Source organism: Triturus cristatus, chromosome 1_2 (assembly GCF_964204655.1).
Source record: "Triturus cristatus chromosome 1_2, aTriCri1.1, whole genome shotgun sequence".
NCBI lineage: Eukaryota > Metazoa > Chordata > Amphibia > Caudata > Salamandridae > Triturus > Triturus cristatus.
The window spans coordinates 736,061,963-736,085,587 of record NC_140580.1 but is presented as its reverse complement, the minus strand read 5'-3'; the positions used below and the strand labels follow the sequence as shown (position 1 = coordinate 736,085,587).

The following is a 23,625-nucleotide window of genomic DNA, read 5'->3' as shown; positions in this document are numbered from 1 at the left end:
CTCAGTAGCTTACAGTCCTATCATAGGTACCTCTAAAGTGCTTGAGCACATATCATACATGTGATCACAAGACATTCAGAGGGGTGAGGGTAGATTATTAACAACACAGGAAGATTTCTAACACACCAGGGGACAAGTTTTCTCAATACCTCACAAGATGCATAAAAACAGTCACAGTCTTCCAGGTCACCTGATAATTGAAGATACTAGCTGCGAAAAACATAAAGAAAAGTCATGGGTTGAAATCTTTAATTAATCTCAGCCACTGGTAATTACTGGTGTTCCAGTCTAGAGTGGTCCTTGACTGGTAGTTCAGGATGAACTATTGCTATTGGAACTGTGCTAAGTCTGACTTGCATACCTCTGGTCTCTGGTATTGGGGTGTGGGCAGGAAAAAAAGCATTGGTGAAGAAAGTAGGTCATGCCCACGGAAGATATTGGCTTTGGCAAGGATTGGTAGCCATGCTATATCAATTACATTTTATTTGTAATAGAATCTAGTTACTTGAACATGGTTTGACGATTTTCCTCCAAAATGCACCTCTTAAAAGTGTAGCACATTGAAGTAAACAGCAGCAGTTAGCATCGTATATTTAAGTCATCATACAGACGTCTGTATCTGATAGCCGGAGTTCATGTCAGCACATATTCCCTACAATACTCAGTGAGGGACTTTGATCAGCCCTCTTCAGCCATACGATCGACGTGGATGGAGTCTTACACATTTTGATATCCACCGACGTCATTTCACTGATATTTGCACCTTTACCTATTTGATGTTGAATTGACGATGGGTGAAAAATATACCTTTTTAGGCCTTGCATTTTTCAAGATGACTGCCACGTCAATGCCATGCTGCAGCGGCCTTTACCCATGAGCAGTTCTCCTCACATCACGAGTGTCACAGACTCTTGGGCACTACGAGGGTGGCACCACTGATGGCGGGAGGGGGCAGTTAGAGCTGCTCTTCTCCGCCCACGAGCAGGACCCCCAGTGCCAGGGTAAGGGCAATCATGACAACATGAGCCTGTTTATATGCGAGCACGGGATAGTCAAGGGTTTATTTACAGAACAGGCCCGGAAAACCTGGCAGCATTGTCCGTCCTCTGTGTTATCGCACCACGACATCGCCTCATTTTAGGCTTGCACACAGCCACTACAGGATAGAATGCAGTGGGTGCAAAGCAGTCACAGCCACAAAGCTGTCAGGCAGATAGCACTACATCCAGCGATGGAAAGTTCCAGAGTATCTGTTGCAGGGATGGGTGAAGTGCGTGGCACGCGCGGCACAGAGTTCGTTTCAGGGAGAAGCTGGAGTTGTTTGTAACAGGCTCAACGGCTCCAGCCGCCGGTGCACAGAATAAACAATGTATCTGCTTCTGTACAGTGGCTGTGCGATAAGGGGCCCCACAAACACCCTCATGAGCTCCTTTTAAAACAGACAATGAACTGTGTTTATTGTTTTCGATGCTGGAAGGCCGTCATCAGCGGGACTCCCCTCACTGATGAGTGGACTACGAGAAAGCGTTTCAGTGGTCTCTCTTGGCCGCCCTCCTTCCAGTGCCTTGAGTGGCCCTGAACCTTTTTAACCGCAGTAGCTAACACCTCAGGCCTAGGCGCAAAGAGGCTGGTGTGTGTTTACGTCTGTGAACAATGGTGCTTTGGAAACTGCAACTGTTGTACTACATTGTAAAAACCATCTGCACCAGGCAGAATCTATTTCGTAAAAAGTTTAAAACACAGACATGCATATGTGTGCACATGCACATGCGTGTGTTTGCACGCTCTACCACATTAAAGCAGGCCCTATTAGTTTAGCTTGCTACTTGTGGTGCAAACGTCTGGATGAGGCCTTGGTGAAACGTGTCCTACTTCGATGGCAGATCGTTTTTTTAGAGGATGGACTACGCCCACAGTAAAAACAAGTGTGCACGCCTCGGGCTCAAAGTAAAAAGAAAAAAAAGTTGGACGAGAGGCAGCAGGGGGAGGGGAGAGAGGAGGGGGCCTGCGCCTGTTTCCCTTGTGGGAGCGTGCAGGAACCATCTGTTAATTACAAACAGATGGTCTGAAAGCTTGCTCCCGCAAGGGAATCGCCAAACGTGCATGCGTTGCCATTCAAAGCAATGCAATGCGTGCACATTTTTTACTGCAAAACTGAATCGATTTCAGAATGTCTTTGTCCTACGCAGCGCTTGCGCACTGCGTAGGCGAGACCTAAAAAGCACCGTTTTTGTGGCTTAGACAGAGAATAATGGAGATTCTGTCTGCAGATAATACATTTTAGACTTGTATTTATGAACCCTGCCTGTGTTTTTCATAGGACAACTTCTTGGGGTGATAGGAGAATAAGGGATTATTGTGCTGCAAACTGAGCTGCTGGCTTGGCAATTTGTTGAATTTCTATTATCTGGGACCTTGGCTAATGCTCATATCTAAGAGCAGTGGGTGGGCATTGTGCTGGGCCTGTCATTAGGATAAGTAATCCTGTGTATGGACCCTAGTTTGGCACGCAGGATCCTGCCCACATGGCAAGTGAAGTGGCAGTCCACACGCTGTCATCTGTGCATAGATATACATGAATGCAAACGTGCTGTTTTCTTTTTACATGCATTACATTCCTTGCTTTGTCAGTGGGAAAAAGAGACTCACAAGAACATTGGGGGTCATATTTACAAGAGGCCTGAGACACAGAGCGTCTCTTTTTTTGATGCTCCGCTGTGGTAAGCCTCTCAATCATATCTATGAGGTGACACAAATCCACCCTGCGTGGCTTTGCATGGCCTCCTAGATATGGAGTAAGGCAAGACAGTGCAAAGCTCTGCGTTGCCATACTCTGCATCAAGGAGGTATTCAGTGGGCATTGTGGTTGGTGTTCCCACGCAACTCCCATGGATTTTGACGCTGCCCCAGATTTACAAAATCCCTTAACCTGTATCAGTGCTAAAACCTATGCCTCCCAAGAGCAGGGGAAATGAGGGGAAATGGTTTCATTTCTCCTCGTTTCTAGGTCTCGCTGAGCCCAGCGCTTGCCCTGGCTCGGAGAGAAATTTTGTATGTGCGCTTTTTAAAGTGCTGCTTGCTGGCCTAGCGCTTGCGTGTATGTGAGCGGTCACGCGCGCCGCCATGCGCAAGGCCAGCCAGCAGCACTCAGGAGAGCGTCATCGCGATCACTTTCGCTTTCACAGCGATCGTGATCGCGATGACGTTTTAATCACTGCACCCGCGCTTTACTTTTAACATTAAAAGTAAAGCGCGGGTGCCGCGATTATACCAAAAGTAAAGTAATAGAAAACACATCTATTTCTTTACTTTTGGTATAATCGCGGCACCTGCGCTTTACTTTTAATGTTAAAAGTAAAGCGCGGGTGCCGCGGCTGCCTGGCGAGCGCTTGTGTTTGGCTGTGTCCACTGGAGCAGGCTCAGGCTGCTTATCATGAGTTGCTGCCTATGGTGAGCGGCACACTCACCTTATCCAGCTCTTTTATTTTGCATGTATCAGTTAGTTTTAGGAATGGCCTTTTGGTTCTAGTTTCCACACTACAGGCCTCTGCAGCCTCTCTTTTCATTAAAAAAACAAGCGTTGCACTACACTATTTTACATTACATATGTATCTCGCAAGAAGGCAAGGTTGGATTAAAGACATCAGACTTTGAAAAGAGAAGTAAAATGTGATATTTCGATATTGTTCAGTGCTTCTACAGCAACCATTTTCAGATCACTGTCTGCTGTGTAACGTTAATCTGCATGACTAATTAGCAAAGCATGCTTGACTATGAAGCTATTATTTTTTCCAACGTATTGGAGTTATATTTAAATAAGCAAGGTTTCTTTTCAAACAAAAGCTCTCCGCTTGTCCGTCAATTAGGTATAATAATGCTGTTTCGGCAAAGGATTCTCCTCATTACTACCAGTTTAATTCCTGACTACAGCAGTCGATAGCAGGAAGGTGATCCGTAAACTTTTGCAAAGTGTATGTCTTTGAGCTGCAACGCGTGGGGATTTTTTTGGTAACTTTTGAATTGTTTGAGCTAAAAAAGAAACCCTTTTTAATGTTAAAATCTATCAATTACGCAGCAGAGAGTGAAATCAGTGGCAAGTGTGGTAAAATTATAATTGCATGGAAAACGCCACAACTGCACAATCGTGTTTTTCCAGAGTTTCTTCCTGTAACAGACCAAAGAAGCAGAAGCCACGCAAACCTGGAATGGGAAAAGTGGATTTTCAAAGGCTCCCAAATCAAGTAATGAGCATTATGTTGGCTCAAGCAGTGAACTAGTCCTTTTCCAAAGGTGAAGATAGGGCGCCGCTCTGGGATTTTTATTTTATTTATTTATTTTATGCGTTTTTATATAGCGCGGACTTTACCCGAAGGTGTCAGGGCGCTTCACAATAGGAACAGTACCGATACATGAGGAGAACATTTACAAGTGAGCATGTTACAAAAGCAAACGTTACGTTACATGAGGAAATAGTGACAATTGTGCAAGTATCAAGAGCAAACAAAATACAAGTGGTAGCAAACGATACAAAAGGAACAAGCATTGGCATAGCCAATAGGTCTCGCCTTTGTGACCTTATAAGTGTTTAGCCATGCAACACTTGATGTTGTTGCACCAAGGATATTGTGCTGGATAACTAAACACTTATAAGGTCCCAAAGGCGAGACCTATTGGCTATGCCAATGCTTGTTTCCTCTTTCCATGTGTGTTGCATTCGGTGGCACACATAGATGAGCAAAACGCCTCCACCCTCCTTCACAAAAACAATCCTGCCAACATCGCAGACACACTTTCACAATGGTGAAAGGGTGCATGCGTTGGCGCTAGCCATCAAATCGTGCACTGGTGCTGGTTGGAAGGACAAGAATGCACCATATCTCGTATACATGGGGCATTCCTGCCCTTTCAAATTGGCATAGTGCAGCGCAGCAAAAAGACTTGTGGCACTGCCCTACGCAAACTTTTTGTAAATATGCCCCTAATTTTTAAACTTGTCTGTATATGTGGGCTGACTCATAAAGTTGGGAACATATCAATATGAGTGCAATCTGGGCTTACTGTAAATTCATCCTTTTCTGTTATTAAAAAAATCTGTGTGCATGGAGACTTTGTTTTAACTGGTCTTGGGGCCTATGCTCAATGGCTTAATGCTTTCATTGGCCATAAACTTTGAGAGCGATGCCTTAAACTGAGGTTCATGTTCAAATTTGAGGCTCTACACAGATAAATTTCAGGAAAAAATAGGAGCCTGTCTTTGAAATTTCAGAGGCAATAGAGTGCTATTCATGACATTGGCTTTAGCATATCACATACACCTGAACCTTTATCCTACTTGGAGCGCCTAAATGAAATGCAATGCTCATTCTTGAGCTAACATCCCTTATCTATTGAGATTATTACCTTGTGCTCTCAGATTAGGATCTCATAGTTGAGGCTTAGTGACCGACTGGCAGATTCTAAAAATGTGTTAAGCACTTAGCAAACAAATGCTGAACAATGTGAAAACTGAGAAAATGGCTGCAGCTGGGAGGCTTCCTAAAGTAAAGTCTTGTTGATGTGGTGCAAACAAAGTAGAAGTAACTGTAATCAGACAGAAACACTCCTCTCATATATCTAATGCATTCTAAAGCATGGTGATTATTAAATTATCCTAAGAATGGTGATGGTGAAATACTACAAGTGTATGACTCCATAAAGGATACCCACCATGACCATTACTGTAGATGAGTATCCTACCATATTATGCCTATTACCTTTGGATGTAAATATGCCCTCATCCTCGTTGTCCATGTCTTTAGAATCAGGTTGGTCCTTGTCACAGTTCACTAGCAGTATGGCGCCATGCCCATATGGGCCCCATGTCCAAGACAACTGAAGAAATAAAAGAACAAAAGGTCAAATGAGGGGCAAACTACACAGGGAAAGAGGAAAGTGTCAGATCCCATCAGGGGTCTAAAGGGCAGTCAGGGGCTCCTGGGTCTCAACAATGGTGGGTTGAGGTAATTTGCCTCTGATGTCCTGATATCTGTCCTACTATGACTCTTCAAATTGGGCCACACACAACTCTTTCAACACTTGCCTCTCATTGGTAGCTATGGCAGGATAGTGTGGGTGTGGTGGTGCTCAGCACTCAATAAACACACATCCTTAAAACAAAGTACTGTCCAACCTGGTACTTGACTTTGAAAAAGAAACACACTAGAGCAAAATACCAAATACAGATATATCCATTTGGAAATGTAGTGTTCTGGTGCTAGAATCCCTTAGAGGTTCGATTACTACACCTCTCTCTGCTATGGCCCTGGGTGCTCTCTTCGGCGCAGGTGGATTCCATCCATCGGACATGATGTGGTGAAAATTGGCTCAGTTACAGTTTTACCCCAACACTATTAAATAGTCTTCTCTGAATTATTTTCTCACCTAGTGCGTAAGCAAGATGTGTAGCTTTTCTTACTCAATACATCTGTAAGATCTGTAGATCGGGCAAATTCTCAGTTCTTCTTTTGGGCTCAACTGCTTCCCTACTTCTCAAATGAAGTCCAGTGAGACTTCCTTATCAGGCCTTCTCTGTGGTAATATATAAGGCTGTTCTAGTTATCAAAGGTGTATCCGGATGTAGACCAGGTTCTGCACCGGCTGGAAGGGAGAACACAGCTCAGGTCATGGCATGATCAGTTACTTCTTGGGCAGCGCTCATGTTACACTGCAGGCAATTGCTTCTTGTGCAGTGGCTCAGGACACGCCACAATTAATGACTTCTTGTCCAGCAGCTCAGATCATGCCACTGTCAATTATTCCTTGTGCATCTTCTCTGGTCATGTGGCAGTCGATTACTTGTCCACAGCAGCTTAGCTCGCTCCGCAATTGATAACATCAAGGGTGCAGCTCAAGCTGTGCCCTCTCTTCCTGATTCCTGCTGACGATTGCATGAGAGTCTGGAGCCCAATGACAATGGGGCACACTGATTACTCTCCACAGTTCTCTGTTCCTGCAGACACACTGCACCAAGATCACAATGCACCTCGCTCCGCTTAGAAAGTCACTCCTTCTGCAGGGTTGGCAGGCTTCTTCGCACTCTTATGGAGCAGGCTGACTTGTAGGTACTCCAGGATGGGTAATCAGCTCTTGCAGCAAATGATAGACTCTGGTAATATTTCCGCACTTTTGGAAAGCTGGCTGACTGGCTCTGGTAGAACTGCAGTCCTCTGAGTACACTGAAAAGCACTCCCTTTGTTGGTCAATGAGAACCTGGAACAGGATCAACAAGTGGGTTTGTGAGTCCCATTTTTACACAGTCAAAACAGACAAGAGAGGTGGACCCACTGTCTGCATTTTAAGAAATGGTTTGGAGTGGTTCTCCTTTCAAGTGTCCTTTCCAGGCTGCTCTCCTGAAACAGCCTTTGTGTAGAGTAATACTCCTGACAAAAGGGTAGTGTGCCCTCACAACAGAGGCACAAAATGTAAGAGCTTTCTGCACATGGCTGTCATCAGCCACACTGAAGAATGATCAATGGAGAGACAAAAGGCTGGCCTTACCTATGGGGTCCCTTTATCTTGAACAACAGAGGCTGAAGGCCCACTCTCACGATCCACCAAATGGCGATGATACAGAAAGGCTAATCAGCAGCTCCTCTCAGCAAAATGTTGAATAACATTTCTAAAGGAGCCTTCTCTTCTTTCTATCCACTTGAGTGTCTAGGTCTCCTCACTCCAGCTCTAGTAATATTAGCAGTAAACTTCCACTGTCTGGGAAAACAAACTGACCTTAGTCTTGTGGCAACAGCCGGGCCAGGACCCCACAGCCATCATTCCTTTGGTTCACTCAAACCACAATACAACATACACATACACACACTGGAGATGTTAGATGCAGGATCTGGGTTAGTGCATAGAAGCAGAACTTTATTTGATGGAGTCAGTAGGCATCCACCCCAGTGACACGGATAAAAAGAACTGGTCACTCCTATGGATCAACAAAACACGATAAGCTGCCACCACGGCTCTATGTACTAAGCACATGGCATGGACAGTAGTCCACTGCCTGTATAATGAGGGCATGCTTGGTGCAATCCTCCAGGTCACAGGACACGTCCAGGCCCTCACTATTATCAAAGGACAGGCCTAGCCCTCTGTGTACACACTAGATTAGTGAAAGGTTATGGCCAAAAATGAACAAATACAGGATGCATGCAGTTGGACACTCAGGGTAGGGGAACATGATTGTATGCCATACAGGAAACATTCCCATCCCACCCGAAAGTCTTTTTTAAGTGCAATAGGTAATAGAGCAGAAATGAATAAAGCAAGTGGAGTAGAATTACAAAATTCCACATACAGATATCCACGAGAGTGGAGGGTCAAAACTGACGATCAGGCTGGGGACCTCACCGATTAAATAAGTATGATAGTCTTGATTTGCTATCAGTTAAAACAACTTGTGATTTTCATGTAATTGTTGAATTGAGTCACAGAGTACAACACAGCAAAAGAGGAGTAGAATAAACAATAGGTGACCAGACTGGGAATAGGTTTTTGGGAGGGATCTTAAGCTCTAAAATCTTGGGACCCCACCATGTCTCCTGAAGGGGGCCCAGTTCAATCTCTATGAATGAACTCTATCCTATATAAAATCAGCATTTAGAAACAACACAGTTGTGCTTTCTAACCTGAAAACCAGTGCTTTATGCAGAATGTGAGAAAATGAACAAGAAAATATTGTTCCTTCCAACAGCACTGCATTTGGTTGGCTCCTGCTCAAATATTGTGGAAAATTATTTGTATAGTATAAAAATAATACCCAACATGGGTTTGTATCAATTAGCATAACCATGCTGCACATTGTTTTGAAAATAAGTTAATTTGTTGTGCATGAGCTGCACTCTTTCATGCGCTTTATTTGTTTTTAAAAAAGTCATGTAAACCCATGATCTCTGTCTCTGTTTGCAAATTAAACTTATCTCTAGCTTCCTCCTGAAGGGATGTAATTATGTGGCAATATTAAAAGGTTATGACCTACACATCTGTTGCCATGTCAATACTATAAATGTGTAGAAGTAATTCCTTTTTTACTCATTCTTTTGAATTCATAAAATGTTGATTTCTTCTTTGCATCAAATAATGTAATTTACAGCCAAAGAAAATAATTTGCAAGTAAATGTTCTTTTGGATTTAATAGATGATTTGTTTACTGTGCAAGTAAAATCTTTAGTGCTGCCCCCTTACATAACATCATGCAAGGAATTTGTGTGTTTTCTTTGTCCAAAACATTGTGTAAGATGTGTTGTTTGGAGAAGAGCAAATCTTCTTATTAGGCTTTCTCACTTTTCTGCTTGTTGTCACTGGTCCCTTCTGTATTTAGGCATATTTACTATTTGTTTAATTATTTTACCAATGTGCTGTGGCTACTTAATTTCTTAATGGTACAGTGGTACACTTGGAGAAGTGCAGCTCACTGGTTAGAGGAGGCTTACCCTGAAGCAGAGGTCAGACCCGGGACCAGGGTTCAATTCCCGACGCGGCAGGGTCTGGAGCCCAATTGTCCACGGACTTGATAATTCTCACTTCGGTGCCTACTCTAAGCACGAGTTCACACTATGCAGCTCTGGGCAACAAGATTGCTTAATCTCCACAACGGCCCCCCGTGGCGGGATGCCTGGCTTTCACCTTGGGGATGCCCAGTACGGGTTATCTCACAGGGAAAAACCAGGACGGGTTCCCAATGCAAGCGCCGAGATGCCCAAGGGTAATTTGAGTGCTATATAAGACCATACATACATACATACAAGACATTTTGCATTATTATGATTTCGGTTTTATGACAATTGCCTTGCCTGTAATAACTTCTGCTTTCTGTAAAGATACTATTATTTTAACAAATCTGCAAATACTGGGGCCCAGAAAACCCTTGTTGTGCAGGTTTTCTTAAGGGTCTTGTCAGAGCGTTAAAGTTCAGGATTCTCCCTTTCCTGCCCATCAGCCCCTAGGGGAGGAGCGTCATCAATGTTCTCATTTACAAAATTTTGCTCCCTTCGCCATTGTCCATGTACTGCAGATGCTCTCCCCATAGCCTACCCGAATACAAATAATCCAATACTACCTTACCTTGTTAGTATTTTTCATGTTCACTGTTCCATCCCGCCGAGTGTCCACGTGCAACGAGATGGCTGTGGTGAAAAGGAAAGAAAAAATAGTTAGCACATAAAGGCAAAATTAGGCAGCACAGGAAATTCCAACACATTTGCAGGAGGCTGCAAATGTGTTGGAAACTGCTGTAGACTTCTTAGGACCAGTGCTTAATTTGTAAAATTTGAAGTGCAGGTGCTCAAATCTTTGCCGGAGGCCACACCTACTTTTTCTTTGGCTCCACCCACTTCCTCCACTGGCTCCACCCACTTCCTCTATTAGCTCCACCCACATCGTCAACTGGCACTGCGAAAAGTCAGATGAATTTCAGCAAGGGAGCCTGCCTTCCTCATAGTAAGGTTTAGATAGGAGGTTCCCCTGCCCTGTGAACATTTTCAAAAAGATTAAATCAAAAGTGCATTTAAAGCAACATTTTGAAATAAATTATATAAAATCACTAATGCATTGAAAAGGGACAATTCCAGTGCTCTATGTGCTAATTTGGGGAAAGGACAATACTGGGGTAGGGTATGCCCTTTTTAATAGGGAAGCAAAGTGAAAGAAAACACGCTAGACGTGCGAAGTGCGATGTCAATTCGTCTAAGTAACATGCACAATTAATATTTATTTGCAGTTTGCACCCAAGACATTTCTGCATCTGCACATATATTACCATCCATGACTGACTCCTACTTTGCCCACCCAAATTCAGGCCTTTTCCAAATCATACCCCGGCCTGCTTGCCCTGCAGCGCTCACTCGAAAGAGACACAAAGTCTATACAGTTTGCCTCAATTTTAAGCTTTGGCTTCTGGAATAGCAAAAGCAGGGTAAGGTGGCAGTGTGCAGTGTTAGTTACACACTGTGATTCACAAAAATTAATTAATTAATTGACACTCAGGGCCGGACTGGGAACCCAAAGCAGCCCTGGCAAGTTTTGTTACACCAGCCCCCATATGGTGCATAGCACCCAAGCACAGCAAGCGTAATGACTGCCACAGGTGTTTGCATGGGGGAATTCTCCCCTCAAAAACATTTTTCAAAAAGAAAAACCAATATGGTGCACAACACATTTTCCATTACATATTTAGCTGTATCAACTTTCAAAGCATAGTAAATCATAAATGATGACCTGACATAAGCACCCAGGCCAGAAAGCATGGAAATCTCACACTCATAAGTACTCAGACAAGGAAACATGGAAATGTCACACAAAGGCACCCAGGCCAGAAATCATGGAAATGTCACACAAAGGCACCCAGGCCAGAAAGCATAGAAATGTTACACAAAGGCACCGAGCCAGGACAGAAAGCATGGAACCGTCACACAAAGGCACCCAGGCCAGAAAGCATAGAAACGTCACACAAAGGCACCCAGGCCGGAAACCATAGAAACGTCACACAAAGGCACCCGGGCCAGCCGGCCAGAAAGCATGAAAATGTCAAAGAAAGGTACCCAAGCCAGTGGGGCTGGAACAATTTTCAGAGTGTTGGTGCTGCCCTCAATGTTACATCACTGAATGAAGTCATAAGATTGAGAAAAATATAAACATCACACACACTAAGGACAAACATAGCAAATGAGCCTAGCCCATTCCGGCGAAGGTGGTGAGAGTGTGGTATGTTGCAGTGGAGCATTTAGAAGCCCACTGCTTGTTGAGTGGTGTTGGTGAACTCAACTGTATGAACCAAATCTTTCCACAATCCTAAACTCACCAACCCCAATTGCCTCAACTTCCTGCTCTATCCTGTGGTAGAATACCTGCATATCGGCTGATGCTTTGGACAGTTGAGTACCTTTGATGGGAAGAGGAGGTTTCTGAGGTGGGAGTATCAGGCAAGTGACACTTCTCGGGCTCCCTCTGTGCGAGCCTTCAGGGAGAATCTCTCTTCATTACTACCTCCCTGACCCTGGACTCTGCAACGCACTCCCTTACAGGCTTGTTTATCCCAGTAAAAACAATATTAAAATCATCTTCAAACTTAAAACATTGAATATAGTGGTAAATATAATTAGCACGCACTTCAAAGTATGTTCCACAGTAGCCCTTATGACCCAGACTGCTAATTAAATAAACAAAATCAGAAAGGCCATGACAGGGCCGGCTTCAGCGCTGATGCGAAAGTCTTTTTTGGCGTCGCACCAGTAACCTCTCTCTCCGTAAATAACCTTTACTACCATCTTCCAACAGTGCCCCTCATCCCTCCATGGCCCCCCCCCTATTGACATCCTCCTCGGATTCCCTCACTGCCACCCTCCACCAGTGTCCCTCATCTCTCTGTAGCCCATCCCCCTCATGACCTCCTCCTCGGATTCCCTCACTGCCACCCTCCACCAGTGTCCCTCATCTCTATGTAGCCCATCCCCCTCATGACCTCCTCCTCGGATTCCCTCACTGCCACCCTCCACCAGTGTCCATCATCTCTCTGTAGCCCATCCCCCTCATGACCTCCTCCTCAGACTCCCTCACTGCCACCCTCCAGCAGTGCCCCTCATCGCTCCCTCCTCCACCCCATGACCTCTTCTTCGGATTCCCAAACTGCCGCCCTCCAACAGTGTCCCTCATCGCTCCATAGCCCCTCCCCCTTTTGACCTCTTCCTCAGATTCCCTCACTGCCACCCTCCAACAGTGCCCCTTATCTTTATGTAGCCCCTCTCTCATATGCATTTCATTTGTTGTATAGCGCTACTCATATCAGTGTAGTGTGCGTCAGTACTTTACACCACTCACACATTATACAGGAGACAATGAATCATACAAGTATGTAAATCAGTCTACAGGGAATGTCACATAAGCCAATGAGGATTACAAGGTGTATGAATCACGTGTCATCCATACCTGTGGGACGGAAATTTTACAAAGGTTTGGGCTGGTGAAACACAACCTTAGGATTTAAAGAGTATTCAATGGGGGTCAGCTTTACTGATAAAAATGTATATCTGCCCAAACATACTCATTTTGAAAACATTAGAATAATGAAAGACTGGGGAAGTTCTAACTATATCAGAAAAAAAAGAAAGCGAAGTTCTAACTATACCATTCATGTTTAAACTTTGTATGCAGGCAGCTCTTTGGTGACAGTTCATTGGTCACTGTCCTATGTTAGGATTGTACCTTCTGAACTGCATGTACCACAAGGATCTCTGTGACAAAGGCAGTAACCCACTGAGCTTCCACATAAAATACACTTTATCTGCATTTAAAAACTACTAACAGACAAATGATTGCACTCCATCAGGATCATTTATCACCAGGGTTATCTGGGCATTTTGTATTGTCTTATTGTTGTCGTGCATCGGCCATGATAATGCAAAAAATTGTCTAAATGAAGCACACACGAAGTATGTGTCCTGCTGGGCCTGCGCAGCTTTTAAAAAGAAAAACAACTAGTAACACATTCTCTTACCTACTCTCCATTAGTCAAACTTTGCGTCACAGCCTGATGTGATACGCAGCTGCATGGGTTAGGAAAGGTGAATAGGAATAAACAAACTCCTTTTCTCCTGCACTACATAGAAAAAGAAATATCCACGCTGCAGAACATTGTCGCCTTTGCCATGTGGAGATGAAGGGGTGAAACAATAAACAAAGCCTCGTTAACATATAAATGGTCTTTCTATTTACTTGGATCAATAAAAGGCTGCAGCCCGATTTTCCTCTTTTCCAGCATTTGCTAGACATGAGTGCGTATGTGAATAGCCCAGTGTTTTTTTTGTGTGTGTTTTTACTTGTCCTTTGCAGTTTTATATAGCGCTAACTGGAACCGAAGGTATCAGAACGCAGCTGGCCTCATCTCCTGTTAATCACCTTGCAGCACCGAGGTATGCGACGGGAGAGGTGCGATTGCCTGGCATAGAGCCTAGATTCCTATGAATCAGAAACATAAAAGGGAGAACCCACTGCAGTTAGATGGTGGAAGGATACCTGGTATCTTGAGTGATGCACTAGGTAGGTAAGAGAGTACAGCAAGAGACGCAAGGTATTGCTTTGTATTTTTAGGAGGGCATTAACCGCCCCAATGTTATAAAACCTGTGCCTTCCATGGCCCTGGCTGCAGGCGCGTTCACTTTTGACCGGACTCGCACGCAGCAGGTGCACCGCAGTTGTGGGATTCAGATAGAGCGATTTATCCACCTATCACTGCGGCACACTGTAGAGGGCAGGTGAGGTCTGCAGCGAACGCGACAGCAGCAGCGTTATTCATTTTCATGTATAGCGCTTTTGGTATAGTTATCTAAGCGCTTAACGAGGGGCGCAATAGTTCTCACCCAATGAGGTTGATACTCGTTTTAACGATCTCTGAAGGATGAGAGGCAGAATGAACCTTAGCCGTGATCAAACTCTCAAACTCAGGGATTAGGATGGTGCTGTGAAGCGCACATGGCATCGCTTCAAGAGAACAGCTGCAGAGATAAGTTCATGGTGAACAATAGACTAAAACTAGCCAGTGAGCACGAAAATCTGGTTATTACACAAAGTAAAAATCTCTGAATACCTAAACGCCCAAAACAATTTCAATCGGCACAATGCATCATATTGGCACACATAGTGGATTTGTGGCATAATTCCGGATGCTGACAAGGTCTATTGTTTTAAGCTGTCTGTTGTCTAACGCCAATTTGGACAATATAAATACTTAACACTGGGCTTTGGGCCAGCCCACCTCTTGCATTCGTTCGTTTTCTCAGCAATCTTATTTGATTGCTTCTTATGCAAAGGCCTTCCTTCCTCTTCATGTATTTATCCCTCTCCTGGAGCATAACGTATTTTGATTGACGGACAAGTGTCCTTAATGTAAGCAGCCACTGCAGCCAGTAATAATGGGTGAAAGAGACAGGCTTCGTAAGATTAGATGAGGGTTAGGTTACTAAACTGAGGCGCCGTTTTAGTGCACGAGGTCTGCCATGGAGAATAAATAAGAGGCCACTGGATTCCATGTGGTCAGTGGCATGGAAGGAGTGATATGATAGTCTGCCAGTTTCAGAGGCCAGAACTCGAGGTGTCCGTTTCAGCTGCAGTGAAGTGTGACTGTGAACACATATATGGCGCCAGGCCCAGAGGCCGCAACATGCCACCCGCACCTCCTGAGTAAATGTCTCACCCATACCCCTCGTGTGTGGGCTTGGCCTATGTGAGTGCTTCCGTCGCACAGTCACGGACAACAATGCGCACACCTGGGCAAATTAAAAGCACTTTTTATTCCGTGTGTGTGTTTATTTTCTGGGCTCGATCCTGGTATGGGAGCTTTCCCACGCAGACACTGCCACGACGGCACCTTTGCCAGGTGGAGCACGGGGCAGGCGTGGTGGCTGAGAGGCGAGCAAGGATCCCCTCCTCCAAACCTGACTGGACTTCGACTCACTCTCACCTGGTGCAGCCGCTGTTGCCACACCCTGGCTAACTGGCTCACGTCGTCCGGCAGGGTTTTAATTAATGTGAAGTTTTTGTGAACGGCGGGCCACGGCGACGAAGTCGAACCGCCAACACCAACACGAAGACTAGGTGCGCGGCAGCGCTATGCTGGGGCGTGGCACTGAATGCGTGGCATGCGCAATGAAGAACAATTTGAGAACATCTGCGCAGTATGCACGCTGCTGCGTACAGCCCCCGCCCAGCGCCCCCGAAGCCCGAGATTCAAACGAGAACCAAAAAGCCCTGCCCAACAGTGTCCCGCGAGCGCGGCTCCACAATGCACATCAACAATCGAGCCGCAAGTGTGTCATACAGTCTGCACTCTGCACACTGTACAGTCCGTAGTCCGACGGGAAGTTAAACACTTTACTTTTACACTGTAAGTGTCCCGTAGTAGCATTAGCGAAGCAAGTAAGTTACTTTACTTGTATATAAATAATTAAGTGTACCTGAGTGTGTAGACCCGGCCCTGATAATTAGGTGCCGGTGCTTAGCACCGGAAAGCACCGGCACAAATTAAGCACTGCTTAGGACTGGTGAGAATATGGGTCAATATATACTGACACTCTGGTAAATTGGCATCTAATAGGCTCATAGAGAAGGCAATTGGGTGGCCTTTAGGAAAAATGAGATGGTGAAACAATAGAAAGGCCTCTCACATCAGGTAGTGCAGCTGAAACATTATCTCTGGCAGTGCTTAATTTGTTCTAGGGATTTCTGTGGCTCTTTTCTCTCTTTTCACGCCCACCTTTTTAGCTTTGGTGTTGTGGCACTTTAATACCAAAGGTGGAAAACTACTTCAGTTGTATATAAAGATGTTGGTTGGAGAAGACAAACCACTTTACATTTTGTTGCACTGTAAAATAGGGCCTCCACGCATAATGCCACAGTGCTTATTAGTGCCAGCATGGTGCGTGGCTCCAGTGCCTGCAAGTCCATGCTTCGTAATGTTGGACAGATGCTACATACTTTCCGCATTATGAGCTAGTAATCACTATGATATTCATCATTACAACAGTGTATATTAACAATACTAATTTTATTGTTTAGTGGGTAGAAAATAAATCTCTGCTTTGTGGTCCGAACCAGAGGCTATGTGGGACATATTTCAGTCCTTTCAAAACTGGGGCCAGATTAAACATCATGCACCAGAGGCACAATGGGCATGTGCACCCGCTTTGTAATCCTTCAGGGCACAATGGTGGTGCAGAAGGGACTGCAGACAATTGTGCGTCCCCTTCTGTAATGCTGATAGCACTGGTCCACATGAAGTGCCAGTACTGTCATGAGAGGGCATTCCCTCATATGCATAGGGACTGTGCCATATTATCAAAACATGCCTTTAGGCGGTGCACTGAAAGTGTGCCACAAAAATGTGGCACACTTTCAGTGCATCTCCTAAAGGCAGCACTCTTGGGGAAGGAAGAGGGACCCATGGACCTCCCAGACATGCCCCTGCAGGCGGGTGCAGTCAATCATTGCACCCGATGGCGAGCTCTAATCCCCCTTGAAAGTGCCGGAAGGCTGAAAAGTGTGCAGTTCGACAAACAAGGAAAGTTAATCATATTCATAATACAGCCCCTGGTGTTTATGACTGCTCAACAACAGAAAAACAATGAAACTTCTGATCACAGAGAAGCTTACTGACAAATATCACTGCAAACAAGCAGTTGCATTTGCTGTTAAATGCCACTTAGAATTGATAAAGTACTAAACATGTTTCATGTTTTCACATGTAATATAATATAGAGGAATATTGACGGAGAGCTGTCAATGAAGGAATTGATTTCCACTGAGGTGTCCCGAGTGACATCAAAGGCAACAAAAGCAAAGCTCAACATGACCTTGATTTGTATTGAAATACTGAGTAGGAAAACTGTCCATTAATCACATATATCCTATATACAGTGTTATGCTGTACATGGCTTCATCATGAACACATTCCCCCTTATAAATTGATACCACCTATGTAACTGGATAGGGTTAATGGTGGAACCATGCTCAACATGAACTTTTTTACCCTCTATCATCTTCCTTATTCCCTTTTCTCTGCCTTGCATTTAAAATATTTACTTAGTATCTTGCACCCTCCCCACCAGTGTGTCTATCCCTCCCCCCTTTCAGAAAAGAAAATGTAAAAAGGATACAAGAACTCCTCTCATTTTCTCTCGTGATCCTTGGCAACACCTTCCACTCATTTTATCCAAATTTGTTTTAAAAATCTAAGTGTACCTCCTATTAACCTCGTCCACCCCCCAATATTTTAAAAAAGTTGTGCCCAACTGAACTCCCCACCACATTCAGTTAAGACTGTTCTCATCCCAAATAGGTTTTAAAAAAAACGTGATTTCTTTCACCCTTTCTCCAGAATGCCTAGTCTTTTCACCTATTCCCAGTCAACAGGTTGCTGTGGTGTGTGGCAGGGCTTTCGTGTAATGATGAAAGGATTACATACAGGTCAGACCAGATTACATGTACACATAATTTAATATTTTCAGAATATGTGTAATAGGCATAGGGCCTAGAAAAGCAGAATAATATTTTGAATTGTAATGCTAACCGTCTGTGCTCATTTGCCATATTTTCCTCTTACATAAATCCATGCTTTCTGATACTGTTCGAACTAACAGAACAGAGAAGCAAAACTTTCCATCTCTCTGTTGGGTGTGTTGTAACTGTGGCTGCAAGGAAAGATGACCTTGTGGTGATCCTCCTTCGAAGGAAGAAGAGAAAAGTAGCATCAGCGTCTTTGGCTTCCATATGTTTCTGTAAAGGGGCATTGATTGTGCAATTGTGGAGCACAACAGAGCTGTGAATGAATCAATCCCTACTTGCCCCTTTAGACATCACTAGTGACAACGTTTCATAAGTTACCAGTGAAGGGGCTGGGTTAGACACATTGACCAGTCACTGGTCGAAAATGCTTACAGGCTGGCTGCTGACATAATGAGAGTTAATCGGGATATATAAGTTGTAAGGCTTACAATATCCATATATTTTTTGCAATAATAATTAGCACTCTGATTCACATGATCTACAGGCTAATTCTGTTAAATAAATGATGATATAGTACACAGGGATTTTGGGGTGCAAGGGATGATCACAATTTGTTATCAGCTGTAGATAAGACAGAGAATAACTCATTGGAAATGAAGTGAGAGACACCTGCCAGTATCACTTTTCCCTCAAAGGGGAACATTTCCATTTAGGGCTAAGGTGATCTACTGAGTGTAACACCAATAATATTGGGTGAACTGGACAGTGCTCCCCTCTAAAGCAATTGTCATTGGCAGGGAAAGGGTCATTGTAAAAGTGGCTCTGACCATGCCACTGCCGACACAAACTTAATTTCACTGCGGGTCATTATGTTTGAACATGGAATTCACAGATTTTGAAAGATGCATTTGGCTGCAACAGAGCATCACTTGCATTCCCTGTTAGAGGAGAACTCAAAGCAATGAAGAGGGAGATGGCAAGACATTATTCACCACTACACTGCCTCCTTCTTTTCTAGAACCGGAATCTAAAGAGATGCCTCTTTTTGCATGATCACCCCAAAGGTTTGGGCTGATGCTGCTGGTTTTTCAACTCTGAGAGTGCACTGAGGTCTGCTGACCTGACCTCTGTGACTCAGCTTTGGCCCTGAAAAGTATAATGTTAGATTGGATATACCCAATTGGCATAAACGTAATCACTTATAAGTCTCTAGCATATGGTATCAAGGGTACCCATGGCCTGTTAACTAAAATGTCCCACCAGGCCTGCAGCACAAATTGTGCCAACCTGGATGTGGCACCATGAAAACATGCCTGCCATTGCAGACTTGCAAAGGAGTTCTAAACTTCTGACTCAACTTTGTCATGTAAACTAATGGAAAAGCCCAAACCTCCCTTACTGCAGGCCTATCGAGTCCTAAGGACAGGTGCTGTATATTAAAAAGCAGAACATGTATTTTTATTAGGGGTGGGCAGAACGCGTGATGTCTTTCTGTGGAATTCTCTGGAATTCCATAAATACTGCATGAGATTTCGCAGAGTTATGCAAACGGGCGGAATCAGGCACTTTGCACTGCTCATGCTGACGTTCAGTGCCAGGAACTTGTTCTGCACTGAATAATCAGTGAATATAGTATTACGCAGTGTGCCAGAGAGTGCTGCTTCTTGTGTTGATATTGCTGCCACTCGAGTAGATTTTCTACTCGAGCAGCAAACTTTCTGACGGCAAACGGGTGTGACAGCTCACAACTGCACGCAACCGCCCACGTTGGTAAATCTCGCCAGGTGCCCACCTAGCGACTGAAAATCACAATAGGGTACGCCAAACTTTACTCGCCAACTTACCCTCAGCAAGCCGCGCATGAGAAAAACTCTGCCACATGGTGGCTGGTGGAATTTGCCTGGAACTCCACGTTACATCTGCAACGCAGAGTGGCCAAAACTCCGCCAACTTCGCCAGTGGGCGGAATTTATCAACCACCCCTAATTTTTATATGTCCTAAAAGTGAAAGTCCTAAATTGCTGTTTTTACTTTGTTATGGCAAAGTAGCTCTATTCGCAGGTACAGGTTAGATACTGACCACTACTGTGCTAACTTCTGAATGATTCTACTAAATTTGATAATTCAAGGTTCAAAATTAATCATCACATTAAACCCAATTTGATGCCAAAGTCAAATTTAAAGTTACTTTTCAGCAAATGCAACTTTTAGAAAGTTGCCATTCTGTTGCCCAAGGTTACCGGTGACACACACAGATGCGGGCCACAAGCCAGCATTCTGACCTCCTGAGGAGAAGTATGAATGACTCTCAGGAGTATGAACAAAAGAGGCATTTTGTTGGAAGAGGTGTCACATCTTCCTGACAGGAAGGAACAAAGGGTGTGAGCCCAAAAGGCGAGCTTCAAAGGGGAAGCTGCCTCTGAACTGCAAATGGAGGAAACACATGAGAGGGGCTGCTCTTTTGTCAAAGTAGACATGTTGGCATTGGGGACAGAGAGGGAAGACCAGTTGCCAAACCGTTTTTTCCATGGGTGTGCAGCCCTCAAATAGCCACATCTTTAGAGTGGGCCAGCATGGTCCACGCACTGAGAGAGAGGTTCTGTCATTTCGGGAGTGGACAGAATAGTGCACTCTGGGGTAGCTAGATGCAATACTTCACAGGAAGTCATCATCAGGCAGGAAACCTGCTAATCGCCATTGGCTAGTGACTGCCACATCCCCCAAGGTCATTTTCTAGGCATAAATATGGCATCAGGACCACTCCTTCAAAGTCTATGGAAGTTCACCCACAGCATCTGGAACTGGACTTGAGACTGCTATGGTGCCAAGGTTACTGTCCTACTATTCCTCATTGGCCTCCCTAACCTTCCCTCTGCTGGATTTGGTTGCCCAAAGTGGCCGGAGTAGCCAACACAACTCTTCAAAAGTTTTACAGTTTTCAGATTTTGCGCGTTCACGTTTTCGAATAAAATGCTGAGATTCACATTTCACTTAAAAATTAGTATCTCCGTAACCCTACAATGGATTTTTTCATTTTGGTTTCTAAAAATTCACAAAACTAAGATATTGGTGTTGGATTTCTTTTGTGTTGCGTGACTTTCTTATTTCATTGTTTTGGTACTTCTAAATGCTTTACACTTATGTTTAAGTCTGACTACTCGAAGTCACAGCTACCCTGGACTGACTGGACCCAAGTTTATTTCATGATTGTATTCCATGGTGAGGTCACACAACCACATCATATAGTACCCCTCAATTCCACACATGGTAGATTCACATCCATAAGAGCAAAAGACTCAGGGTTTGGATTGTTTTGAAGTCAGAGTGGTGTAGGACAAAACGTATTTTTCCTACTCTGACTTAACAACAGCAACTAACCAGTCTGTCACAGGCAGGTGGTCCACGGGTCTGCCAGGGGAGTTTGTCCCTGTAACCTGGGCGAAGGACTACAAGCCCTATTTTTTAAAGATCTTTTTGTAACAGGAGGAGTATGCTGTGTTGTGAGAGGATCTCATAACACAATTAAAACACATTTGTTTTCATTGCTCCAATACTTTTAACTGAATTATTCAGAAGGAAAGTGTTGCCACATTTGTGGAAAACATTACCAATATTTCAATGAAAATACATTTTCATGAAAAGGAAAAGAGAATATATATATTTTTCAAATTGTTCTAATCATTATCCTAAGAGTATCCAAGCAGAATGTTATCAGTTTAGTGGCAGAAAAAAATGGTATGCGGAAGATATGTTTAAATACATTTCTGTGTTTAAATTCTGGAAATTGGAAGGAATTTACATGTACGTCTGAGTAATTTCAACAATACACAGGCCTATGCTATGCGAAAGAATATTCATAACTGTCTTTATGTATCCATCACTGGAGGCTTCCTTACCGAAAAATACATGTAGCCATAGATTTAATGTTTCAATATAACCTTACCAACGCTGGTGAGATATAGCCTGGCACTGCCCATGAAAACTCTCCCATTCTCTTTATGGAAGGAGACTTTAACCTGCAGAGACAGAAGGGATAATGTTAGCAGATACAGACCTCTGTCAAGGGCATGCAGCTGTGATCACTGACAAGTGCTTCCCCGTAGGCCCGAAGTTAATTTGGCCTGTAATCTCATTTTCGGCCAAAATGGGAATACAAGGGTCTCAATATATGGACCTATTCATGGAAAACAGTCTGGAACTGGATCAAACATATATAAAGGGTGTGGTAATACTGCCTTTCCCGTATTATTCCCAGCTAAAGAAATGAACATTTAAAATCTCTGGTTAGGGCATGGTAATACTGCCCGGTATCAGTAATTATGTGTGTTATTTCCATGCCTTATTACCTGGCCCCTTGAAATCTAGCCAATACACCTCCAGTCTCGGACAAGATCTCCCTAGCATGCCTACAAGCATTACTCAACTTAAGCCATTAAAATGCATAAACACTTTTTATGGTTTTTCTTATAGATTTCTAGTACTGCATATTCAGTTTGGTTTATCAATATTGTTCCTGTATTTGGTTGATATGTAGTATGTATTTGATTCAATAAAGTGTTTTTAACACTAAAAATTCCAGTACGTCTCCTCTGTTTTCACTCCCATATCATGTTGTCATCTCTCCTTATTCTCCCCAGTGTTGAAGGCTACACCAGCTTCTTTTTTTTTTTCCGTTTAATTTCCCTTGTTCTTTGATTAAGTATATTAATTTTCTAGCCACATCCCATTTAAGTTCTCTTGTCCAACTGTATTCTCTCCTCAGTCTCTCCATTCTGCTGCTCTATTCTCTTGTCTGTTCTTCGTCCTCCTGGGGCTTCATTATGTTTCTGCTTTTTTTCCCTTTTAGCACGTAAACTATGGAGCACGTTTCTGGTCCTTGTTTCCTTCGCATCATCTCTAGCCTCATTTAAAACATTACTGAAAACCCATTTTCTTCAATTGCTTTAGTAGCTTGGAACTCTTATTTACATCATGGGACGGAAAGTCGATTACTTTTGTCTTTTCTTTGAATATGTGCTATATTTTTGCATGCACATCGCTTGAATATAAGAACTGTAATAAAAAATAAATTCAGATAAATGATAAATCGTTGTCTGTTTTTTTTACATCCATTTTATACCTTTACACTGCTATATATATTCTTGATAATCTCAAGTACTGAGATTGTATGATGATTACTAATTTTTCAGAATTCACAATTGGCTTTTAATTTAATCAGAGGTGTATTTGTGATTTTTGTGTGTGCACTTTAGAATTTATGGGAGACACCAATAGCGGTCATCGGCGTGTTGCCACTGAGTAAATAAAATGCACTGCTTGTATGTGTGCCCCTCGGCATCTGTTTGTTGTAAGAATGTCACCACAGGAAATGAACCCTATCCTTATTCTACATACCTCAGAACTGGGGAAAAGACACACATTGTGCACATTATCCCCACTTCGAGGTCTGAAACTCGGGTTAGTGCTATAATTGTGAGTCTGCTAATTACCACACACACAGTACTGCAAACTGCAGGGCTCAAATGCTGCATCAAACTCGCCGAATATTAGCAAAAGGAGGAACATGACGGCCCAAGTGTCAAAGAGATAGATAGG

At 43.7% G+C, this 23,625-nt stretch overlaps 1 protein-coding gene across 1 annotated transcript in view; it reads right to left on the bottom strand.

The window, feature by feature from the left end:
- The window catches only part of LOC146867922 (protein-arginine deiminase type-1-like), a 468,509-nt gene that overhangs the window by 265,924 nt on the left and 178,960 nt on the right, over window positions 1–23,625 (bottom strand). The window contains exons 3-5 of the mRNA XM_085608649.1: window positions 21,974–22,046; window positions 10,102–10,163; window positions 5,754–5,871 (exon numbers count right to left, since the gene is read on the bottom strand). Of these exons, the coding sequence (XP_085464775.1) occupies window positions 5,754–5,871; window positions 10,102–10,163; window positions 21,974–22,046 (253 nt within the window). The remainder of the gene's footprint in view (window positions 1–5,753; window positions 5,872–10,101; window positions 10,164–21,973; window positions 22,047–23,625) is intronic.